This window comes from Acartia tonsa, chromosome 1, assembly GCF_053477335.1.
Source record: "Acartia tonsa isolate MP-2025a chromosome 1, ASM5347733v1, whole genome shotgun sequence".
Classification (NCBI taxonomy): Eukaryota; Metazoa; Arthropoda; class Copepoda; order Calanoida; family Acartiidae; genus Acartia; species Acartia tonsa.
The window spans coordinates 44,104,325-44,115,857 of NC_137260.1; the positions used below are offsets into that span (position 1 = coordinate 44,104,325).

At 31.6% G+C, this 11,533-nt stretch overlaps 1 protein-coding gene across 2 annotated transcripts; it reads left to right on the forward strand.

Annotated features, from left to right (window-relative positions):
* The first annotated feature begins 687 nt into the window (after positions 1-687).
* LOC145320808 (tetraspanin-2A-like) lies at positions 688-11,089 on the forward strand. Of its 2 annotated transcripts, none has more exons than XM_080162836.1 (12): positions 688-876; positions 4,094-4,190; positions 4,505-4,546; positions 5,513-5,583; positions 5,944-6,030; positions 6,323-6,363; positions 7,065-7,163; positions 7,404-7,469; positions 7,604-7,651; positions 7,959-8,001; positions 9,708-9,744; positions 11,021-11,089. In XM_080162836.1, exons 1-12 carry the CDS (start codon positions 804-806, stop codon positions 11,049-11,051), a joined length of 735 nt encoding a protein of 244 aa, XP_080018962.1. In that variant the 5' UTR covers positions 688-803; the 3' UTR covers positions 11,052-11,089. The 2 variants fall into 2 exon arrangements, with proteins under 2 accessions (XP_080018962.1, XP_080018961.1); XM_080162835.1 differs by having other exon boundaries at positions 691-876; positions 9,690-9,744.
* The last annotated feature ends 444 nt before the right edge of the window (positions 11,090-11,533 follow it).

The following is an 11,533-nucleotide window of genomic DNA, read 5'->3' on the forward strand; positions in this document are numbered from 1 at the left end:
TTAGTGCTTTGAGTTCGTCGTTGTCAAGTAATCCATGCTAATTTCCTTTTTACAATTGTAAAAATGTATTAAGGGAAAGTAATACAATCGGACAACCCTAACATTACCGAAAAACAAAGGGGCGGACAGACAGACACAAACTTCTAAAAAGTTGCATTGCTAAAAAAATAATTTAGATTTTATTATTGATTAATTAAAATGGATAAATATCTAACCTTTTTTTCTGAAATATGTTACTTATGTGTACAGTGAACCTTCTGGGAGCCGGAGACTTATCCCACGGAGTTTGCTTCCATATCTTAATTACCTAATCAAATATTATCCGTGTGTAAACATGGAATGCAAACTGCTGCAGATAAACTCACTTCACAAAACGTTAATCCTTTCATCAACATAATTAACCCTGGATAGGATGGCTCTTTTTAAATAAGGTGGGGGGGGGGGGGGGGGGTAGATTGTCTTATTGTAATTGAATCAAATACCTAATCATAAAATAGCAGCATTAAATTTTGTTAACACCAATTAGAAAAAAATATCAATGGTATTCCTAGTTTGCCTTTATCTTTTGTCTTTATCAAATTTTAAAAAATTGAGATTTTAATCAAAAAGATAATTTAAAATCTATTTAAGATTAAAATTAATTACCAAAGTACAATTTAAGAGACCTTGCTGCATGAAGGCGGGCGCCTGCTACTTAAATTGCAGAAAACTATTGCTAAAAAGATAAGAAGAGATTTAAATTAAATTTAGTCTGCAACCAGTCACAATCAAGGTTAAAATAACAATTATTTTTTTTGTACATAATGATACTAACTTTTTATTTAATTTTTCAGAAAAAAATGAGTTTGATAACCTCTGATAAATACAGGAAGAGAGGTTTGTATTATTAAAGTTGTGCGATAGAACCATTAACTTCAAAAATTGGGTGGAAGGATATTCATTTGAAGAGTATCAAATTTTTTTGTTATTGAAAAAAAAATTTTCGTTGGGGGATTTTTTTTATATGAGGGTTGTAGTACCTGTTTCAACAACTTGCCTTAAACCTTCCGTAAAATTTTTGGACAGTTGGTCCAGCCGTTTAAGGGATCTGAGAGGCCATACAGACCGCGCGACATCTTGTTAACTAAGTACTTCAGATTATTTCTTAATATACACAACAGAGCCGCCTATTTTAGCAATCTAAAACTCACCTTTTCATTGACCTAATTTGTAACCGCAAGCAAGCCGCTCAATGATTAGGCAGCTTCTTAGCCGCGATTATTTAAATCAATCTGAAATGAATTTTTAAAAATCCCACGTACTACTTAATTAACTTGTAAGATAAAAGTGAGGTTACTGACATTAGGATATGCAAATCTTTAAATGCAAATATATGTATAACAAAATCCCTTATAGCGTTAATAATCATCTTGTAACACCTACCCTTTTTTTAAGATCTTAGTTTTTAAAAAATAAGGTGTATTTTAGGAAAGCTTGGGTATAAAGACTTTAAATATAGTTTAAAAGGCCAAATATCATAGTTATTAAAACAGACTGTCTTCTGTTTATACACACAGTCACTATAAAAGCTGAAAATTATTTTGGCTTTGAATCCGATTATTTTCAGCTGGATTAGTACCAAATCTGGGCCATATTGGAAAATCATGTGTCGCATCATAATATATGTAGATGCTAAAAAATGGATAACAAAAATCATAGAATTAATCCCTGTTTTATTGGCCCGAGTAATGTGTCCCTCGGGGCCAATACAAAAGAAATTCATCATAAATTTTTCTTTTTACTATCCACCGAAAGCTGTTTAGTAAACTATTTATTATATTCATATCTTTTTGTAAATCTATCATTACAATCTGCTGAAGTTCACTAAGTGTGAAAACAACATTTTCGGAGACCATTATTCTATGCCATTATTTTTGAGGTCCTTAATGACATGCAAATGCCAAAAAAAAATATTTCTAATAACCTTCACTCTGGTATTTAATCAAAGTTCAAAACTACATAAAGGCCGAACATTTTTGGTCCAATTGCATTTCAAGTGATGCTACCAAACATATTTACTTAACTCTTGTAACATTATCTGTGAATTAATCCTTCATCATACACACATAATGTACATCTTTATTTGCATAACTGAAATTCAAGAGTACCTTTCTTATGTAAGTTAATGATTTGAGGAAAATTCTTGTACTATCCAGGGCCGGGAGGGAGGGGACAATGGACTATTTATTAAACAATAAACAAGGTTCCAAAGTTTTAAAATAACTTTAACTCCTTCGTTGGATAACAACTTTAGGATTTCATTGAACTTTGGTGGGTTGTTTCAATAAGTTAATTATCCAAACGTTTCAACCACTTATTTCAATCTACAAATGAAATAATTTTTGTATCGTCATTCAGGATTTACATCAATTTATCGATCTTTTAGATCCCTGTGTACTGTCATACAAAATCTTAAAATAATAATTAAGATAATTACAATAGAAATAGAAGAGTAGAAGAATATTCTGAACCCTTTTTTCGTCAAATCTAAGAGAGAACATTCCTAGCAGACAAAAGTATTGTTTACTTTCGACTCAAGCTGATGTGGATTCTTAAAAAATGAAAGACTCGCTATTCGATAGTGAGGCAAAATTATTTTTGTGAAAAATCATCCAAAAGCACATTAAAAATCTACAAAAATTAAACAAAATCATATGTTAATAACCCTCTTAAGATTTTATTTCATTTTTGTAAATTTTTTTATTCGATTTTAGAGGATTTTTCACAAAAATAATTTTGCCTCACCAGCGAGTTGCCAGCCTAACTTTTTTTTAAGAATCCAACTTTGTTTCAAGCTTTCAAATTGTAAACGAAATTTTTGGGCAATTAATTCTGATTCCGCAAAGCTTTCTACTAAGAAAATATACTGTTAACAGCTGACTTTTATGTATGTATGAAATGAAAAAAAACATGCCTTCGTAGGAAAATGTGTACATAATTTCAACCAATGAGATCCAATGTAAATTCCGATGCGATTCTCCTATTGGCTCAATCAGACATTCCCTCTCTTTCTTAGTACCTTTATTATAATTACTTTTAAAATCATCTCAAAGTGACAATGCAACTCTTTAGAATTTATAACAACAATCAAATAACCCCTGTAAATTATGGACAAATTTAAGCCATTTCCGAGGTCCGAAGTATCACAAGTTTAATTGTTTTTTACCTGAGACTAACTTTGTTGATTTTTTCTTTCTAACAATGCTCTTTCATTAAATATTGATTTGTAAGTTAAAATATACATTCCCATATAAACAACCCTTTAAATAGTGGATGTAAATATTCATTTATTTCCCTGGTATCTCATTTATATCCCTGGTATGATTTCAGAAGATTTTTAAATTTTTTTGGAAGATTTTATAATTTTTATTAATTACTAAAAGAAAGAAAATAATCTCCTTTTTTCATATTTATAATATTTTTTTGAAAAGAACACTTATTTTCAATATATATAATTTAGCATAAAAATGAGTTTTTGTTTAAATGAGAATGATATTCCTGTCCAGTTTTTTGGACAGGAATATCATTCTCATTTAAACAAAAACTCATTTTTATGCTATCGGTCCATCATTTATTCCCTCGGGTAAGAAATATTCATTCCTAAACAAAAAACTGGACAGGAATACCCCATTTCTACCATTTTATTTTCTAAATTGAGTTCTTTTGTTCATCATAAAAATCCCTCTAAGTGCCCATGCAGACATCTAGACAATTTAAATTACGCCCATTTCTACAAAGTATGGTAAGACATGTCTTTCTAAATCAAATACAATAATAGTAAAGCATGTAAAAGTCTTTCTCGTATTCATTTGAATCCGGTGGATAGGAACCGGTTCTCATGAATACGAAAAAACTATGTCCAGCATCGTATTATATCCAGTTTTCTACGATTATAGAAATGTACAATTGTACATTCTATATCCGCGGAAAGCCGTTTATAATACGATACGAGAAATAACTATTATCGCGTTTCTAAAAAAATCTTGTGAAATAATTGATGTTATCGTCCTATAAATAAGAAACCTGTTATTTTAAGCAATCTTTTCTTGATTAGGTTATGATGAGTGTGGAGATATATTACCTGTTCACATAGCATTGGTTTTAATACTCATTACAAGTCTAGCCACCTTTTCTATTTGTATCTGGATAAGGTAAAATTAAAATTATTTTCAAGCTAAACCCTACAGGACTTTAAGGGCACTTATAGGCGTGGCGGGAATCCATCCCCGGCCCCCACCACTTTCAATTTCAATTTTAGTTTTGAAAAGAAAAAGTTTATAAATTTTGGGTGGGGAGATTTTTCTTGGAAGGCTGATGATACCCTCCACCAAATAGTCCTAGGACTTATGACAAGGTAGCAAGATCCTTCGGTACAGACATACACAAATCCTGATACTTAATTATAGGAATTATCACGTTCTCAAAAAGATAAAATGATAAATAATGAATATTTTTATCTTTGCAGGTTTGACTTAGATTTCTGGGAATGGGTGCAGGAAATTAAATGGTAAGAGTATAATTAACTCACTCTAAAAATTACTTGTCAAAATTCCTCAGACCCAATAATTATTTTTTCAATTGATATTATATAATAAAGTAGGCACGAAAATTAACATTCCACCAAACTTCGGACCTCATTTCTAAAAGAAAATGTACAACTGCCAAACTGATGTCTGAATAAAAAAAACTAACCCTCAAGGTTTTTCTTTAATAAGTCTGTGTCTAAGTCATTTATTCCAGGCTATGGGCATGCATGACATCACAAATCCCAATTGGAAAAGGCAACAGATTTGGATTTTAGACTAAATCAATAGAGATAAACTAGAGAAATGCTCTCTAAGATAGGATAACATTAAATAAACAACCCGGCCATGGTATTAATTGGAAAGGTCGTAATTTATCTATTTACTTCGCATACTGAGTCAGTATAAATAGTCGCATTTCTTAAAATTAAGCTTTTCTTGAGTTAATTAGGTATATCATGTAAAAATATATTGCCTAGTATGGTGCACAACACAAAAACTATAATGAGTTATTAGCTTAATATGATTGAATTCCTTAGGATAAAGTAAGCTCGAACAATTTTGTCGCTTTATTACTTAAAGAAAAGAATAAACTAAGGTGTTCGTCTGATAGGATTCAATTTATAATAATGACCAATTTTAGGGTCAGGTGGACCATATAGTTATATTATAAGTCTATTTTAATAATTATTTCTCGCATCGTATTATAAACGGCTTTCCGCGGATATATTTTTTTCTTTAAGTAATAAAGCGACAAATTTTTTCGAGCTCACTTTATCCTAAGGAATTCAATCATATTAAGCTAATAACTCATTATAGTTTTTGTGTTCGCACAATACTAGGATATAAATTTTACATGATGAAAACCGGTTCTAACCCACCGGATTAGAATCGGTTTCGAATGAATACGAGAAAATCGATTAATGATATTAAAACCAACACATTTTCAGGTACACATATTGGAACGCCATGTATGTGATAATGGTTGCAATGTTCTTTAAAGCTGCCCTTTCTGTCGCAGGTTAAAATTTATATTTCTCGAATTAGTTTATAGACAGTTTGCTAATGTATACAAAACATGAATAGAACTACATTTTATTTTTTGTTCCTTACTCTAAATGTTTATCTTAAAAAGCCTATCAAGATTTTTTTTAAATGGGGGGAAAATTTGTTTAGGGGGTGCAGTGAAATCACCTACGTACTCGTAACCCCTTGAATGTACTTGTCCCTTAGAAAAAAAAACTAATACCTGAAGATTTTTTAAAGATCTTACTGGATACACAAATATTAAGCAGTTACATAAAATCCGTTCCTAATAAATTTCGTCAAATTTAAGAACAACTTAACCTTAACAAAGCGTTTGATTTAACTTTCTTTTTAGGAATGTGGAGCCTTATTAAGGAGTCAAGATTGGGGCTTATAATTTGTACAATATCTCATTTCTTACTTTTTATACTTCATACTGTAGGTAATTAAATATGTTTTATAATAAAGCTATTTTCTTTATATATCTTTGCAATTAGTCTTTTCCAGTATGGCTTCGAAACCTATTGATATCCGATAGTTTAGAACTTAGAATCGTATAACAGACAATTCCACGCATCAACAATCGTTTAATTAATGCAAGTTATGTTAACCAATGCCTTCTGCCCCTCGTGGTTAAAAAATCTTGTTTTAATCCTAAAATCTTACGTTTTATTATCCGCGGAAAGCTATCAACAATACGAAAAATTACTATTATCCAGCTGTTTTTCTTCTAGGTGCTGTGATTATTTGTATTTATGGAGTAGAGGACAGTTTGGTAAGTAAAAACTTTCATAAAATTATTTTTAAAATAATTTTGACAATTTATTCTTCCAGAGTAAAATTTGCATGAGCAATCAATGTTAATTTACTCCCTAAATTTTGTACCAGCCTATTACCAAAATACAAGAATGACAACTTCAATAAAAGTGAAGGAATAACAAACGAACAAACACTCTTGTAGAGTGTCAAAGCTTAATAAGCAAAAATCAATCAAGAAGTCGAAACAAAATTGTACATAAATTAGTTGCAAAAATGCTTAAATATAAGGACATACTTTAATTTATGAGATGATTTTATTATAGAGATGCCTCGCTTTTAACATTGTACCTTGACTTACGGACTTTCTGATAACGTTTACAGAGTTGCTACGCTTCCTTCATCGTACATCATCATACAAAGTTTAAGATCGATAGGACAATTCTCTAAATTAACGAAAAGAGCTAACGAGATATCAAAAATCTATGAATATAAACGTTGCTAGCTGCCAAACGGCTGAACGTACACATCATGCCTACACACCGTTTAAAGCAGCATAAGGCCTAAAAAGAATCTGGAAAAGCCAAGATCTAATGTGCACTACGAGATAATTAGTATTTATGACCGTTAGTAGCATTTAAAGTTCTTAGAATTTTGGAGATATTCGTTACCAGGAACATTTTACCGTGAACTCCAGTTGACCCGAATATTTATTGCCAGGTTTTAAATGGAGAACTGCATGATGTTTTAATAAAGTTGGTATATTCGTGGGATACAGATCCAAGGGCAAGAAGGATTCTTAAAATAATACAAGAATATGTAAGTTATTTTTATAAATATCCATAAAAATGTTTGATTTTTTATATCGGTAATCGTTATCTTACCAAAAGGCCTTCGCCATTTTATTCTATTGAAAAATAGAAAATAAATATATTTGGGGAGATTGCCGAAAACCTTCCTACATTTTTGGAGGAAAGGAAATATAGACAGAAAGTGCAAGGACATCCTGTTGCTTTAGTGTATAGCATCAGTCCTACTCTTGAACGTACTTTAACCAAGGTAGGCTGCTGTGGGGCGACTGGAGGCTCAGACTTTCTAGATGTTCTAAAGGCAATTCCATCTGAGGTAATTTTTTTCATCCATTAGTGCCTAAATTTGTTTGTAATTAAATTATTAAAAAATAAATTGGGAGGGGGGGCCGTGGGGGGTTACAACAATAATTATGAATGATGGCAAACAAATGTTACCTTTATTCCTAGTGCCGGCATCCAGTTCATGGAAGCGAGTTTGCTCATGGATGTGAACAGGTAACTTAATTTTTTTCTAAGGTTAGTTGGGGTTCAAATTTTCAAGGACTTCGGGATATTCTAATAAATATTTTCATAAATTATTTTTTTGAAGAGGTAAACAATCCTTTAATTCCCCTCCAGACTAGCCGACATTAACGAGGTTACAAACTTTAGTTTGATAGAAATGAAAGGGGGAAATTTCAATAATAGGTTAGATAGATTGATTAAAATTGTTCGCGTTTTCTAATGAAAATAATTTTTCATATCAAAAAAAGATTCAATGGCGGATTATCTAACTCGAGTAAAACTACATGTTTTGTTGTAGGCAATGGCTTGGTGGCTGGAGCCATGGACAGCGACTTTAGCAGGTCAGTACATAACAGTGCGACAAATAGCAATATAGAGTAGACACGATGAATAAAATGATAAAAAAACAAGTAAAATAATACGCAGTAGAAGCGACCGTATGCAGAATACACATTTCATGAAAATAGAACATCAAACTTGCATTATAAATAAACTAGCGGCTACGCCCCCTAGAGGCCTCTAGGGGCACTTGAGGAGAGGGAGTCGAATTTGATAACCCAATTTTTTATTTTAGATTTTAAAAGAAAAAGTAAAAAAAAATATTTTGGGGGGTGGAATTTTTTTTTTGGGGGGGGTATTTTTCATTTTTGGGGGGGTTGGGGGTGTCCCACCCCCAAGAAAATAGTTATTAACCTTTCCGGGACCTGTGAGAAGCTACCCTGTTAAGGAGAACCCGATCGGTTTAGCGAGATCCTTCGGTACAGACACAGAGACACACAAACAGACAAACATCCTGTTACTTGAGTATAAGGATAAAAACATAATCGACAGACAAACGAACAACGTGAGTCAGTGGTTTCCCGATCTCCAAAGCAAAATTAGGCTACCTTACCAATATAAAATCCGAAAAAATATATTTTTAATTAAGAAATCATGTGATGACACAGAGACTAACGAACTGGTTTTAAAGTAGATGCGTATTAAAAAGCAATCTATGATAACAAGTTTGATTTACTCTTAAGCATGACAGATAGACCGACCGACTAAGCAAATTATAGAGTAGATGCTCATGTTCAGTATATAATTATTCACAAGATAACAGTGAAGTAACCCCCCCCCCCCCCAAGTAATTCAATGACTCCAAGCATGACTCACAAACGAACGATTACCTAATATTTATTTTATGACAGAAAAAGCAAGTTATTGAATAACTTCATTAAAGGAACCCTGCAAAGAATATACCGCTTTAATTACTGAAAGACTGCCACGAGTAGAACCCATACCCAAAATTAGAAGCCTCCAGCTTCTATAACAAAAAAAATGATAGACCTTTCAAAATGATATTTTTAGTACAATGAAAATTTTGAAAGTTTTTCATTGCTAGTATTAAAAATTTCATTATTAAAATACGTCGCCTAGAAAAAAATTATAAGCTTATTTTTGGCAGAAACTTAGGATGCTAGTAACTGATATTTTTAAATAAAAACGCCATTTTTTAGAGTCAAAATCATTCAAAAAAATTTCAGTTTAATTTGCGTTGTACTAAGAGTACTGTAGTTTGAGAATGCCAGCCTTTAGGATTTCCAGCCAATCAGAAGTCTGAGTCAGCTGAACAACAAATCACAGCTGAGCATCTGTATTACCTACATTAGTTTAATTTTTTACCGCTATGATTTTATGCTTTCAAATGTAATTTAAACCGAATTTTTAAAGAGGTTCTGATTAAGAAAAGGTGTTTTTATTGGTTATCAGTTACTGGCAGCCTAAGTTTCTGACAAAAATAAGCTTTTAGTTTTGCTTCTAAAAGTCGTATTTTAATAATGAAATTTTTATTATTAGCAATGAAAAACTTTCAAAATTTTTATTGTACTAAAAGTATCATATTGAAATTTCTGTAACTTTTTTGTTAATGAAGCTGTAGGCTTAAAATTTTGGGTATTTGGTCTACTCTTGGCAGTCTTTCAGCAGTTAAAGCGGTTTATTTCTTGCAGGGTTCCTTTTATAATTCGATAATTTCATGTACGTACAGGTTCATCTGTGTTTTTAGCCTGCACTGATGTCTTTTTAGCTGTCTACCTTTTCAGGTAATATTAACAGCTGATATTCAGAGGTGAGTTTTCAAAAGATAGAAGGAAGAATACAAGCTCAACTACAAAACATAAAGAAACAAATTCATTAGGCCCTATTAATATGCCGTCATTCTATTGGCTAATCGGGGCATATTTGTAGAGTCAAATGAATGCGTTTGTTCTTGTTTTGAATGTTTATTCTTCCTTCTACAGGGTGTTTTTTAATAGGACAAAAAAATTACTTAATTTATCTAACTTGTCATTGACAAAAGTTGATAATTTGTATCTTAATTTCTTCATTGGGTTGGGGAGTTTTGTATAAGAAAAAATACTTGGCGATTTTCAACAAATTATGCCTTAAAAACCGTTTTTTTCTAAGTACCTATTTTTGGATCATGGCCAATTTAAAGGGTGTGCAAAAATACATACATTTTTAAAATACAAATTGTGAGGCTTGTGTTAATAGTAGAAAAATGTTATGCATATCGTTAGAATCGTCATAAACTCTAGTTTTTGGGTGTTTAAGAACTATTCCTGTGCTACGTATAGTTTAGGAGCTACGTGGTAAAATGTCCTAACTTACCTAAAACTTTCTCACATTTCCTAACGTAGCTTCTATATTACAAATAGCATAAATATGATACATATATTTCCAAAAACTAGAGTTTATGACAATATTAACGGTATGCGTAACATTTTTCTACTATTAACACAAGCCGCGCAATTTGATTTTTAAAAATATACGCATTTTTGCACACTCTTCAAATTGGTCATGATCCAAAAATTTTCCAAAATAGGTACTTTGGAAAAACCGGTTTTTAAGGCATAATTTGTTGAAAATCGCTAAGTATCTTATTCTTATACAAAACTCCTGAACCCAATGAGGAAATTAAGATATAAATTATCAACTTCTGTCAATGGCAAGTTGGTTAAATTAAGTAATATTTTTGTCCTATTAAAAAAAAACACCCTGTATCATCTTAAAACTCACCTCAGAAGATTTTCCAATCTTAAAAATCAGTCAGATTTCATAAGTTTCAAAATTTGTCCAGTGCCCTCCAAAAATCCAAATTTGATCTATAACACACTAATAGCTGCGCCCCTAGAGGTAAAAGGGGTAGGGGAGAGGAATTTTTCTCTTTGAAGGGTGAGGTTAATCCTTCCCTGAATCACTTGTAAAGGAGAACTTTGTAGGTCAAACATACATCATATTACTTTACTGTAAGGATGGACAAGACATAAACCTACCTAATTCCTAACTTGAAATTCATGTACCTAATATTTTTTGCAGGTTTATAAAGAGGATGGATAGAAACTTATAGCTTACTTCAAGTACTAATAAATATGTTAGATTGTCAAATTATTTTATATTTTTAATGGTGAATCTTTTCTATGATTAGGGTAGGTCCGTGCGTCTGAAACGGACAGCTTTTTTCGTTAATTTCAAACTTTGCACGGCGATTCCTATAGTAGTTAAGTACGATTTAGAAAGCGTAGCAACTCTAATCGTTACCAGAAAGTCCGTACGTCCATTTAATAAATGTAGATTTTTTTACTTTTTTAGCAACAAATTTTTATGTGATACAATTTTCCAATTGATCTGATTTTTGGAATACTGGTTCATAGGACAACAAAGACGATGATATAAGCGGAACATCTCTACAATAATATCCTAAAGTATGTCCTTAAACATTATCCTGTATTCAAGCAGTTTTGCAACAAATTTACTTACAATTTTATTTATACTTACCTATACATTACTTTACAGCTCTTTCCCTTATAAACGTCAGACGATGATTGAAAA

Excerpts from the sequence above, each read along its gene's own strand:
- LOC145320808 (XM_080162835.1), top strand. The coding sequence starts at position 804 with ATGATACTAACTTTTTATTTAATTTTTCAGAAAAAAATGAGTTTGATA. Across the intron at positions 7,652-7,958 it reads TTGCTCATGGATGTGAACAG|GCAATGGCTTGGTGGCTGGA; the intron begins GTAACTTAATTT and ends GTTTTGTTGTAG. Across the intron at positions 9,745-11,020 it reads TTAGCTGTCTACCTTTTCAG|GTTTATAAAGAGGATGGATA; the intron begins GTAATATTAACA and ends TATTTTTTGCAG.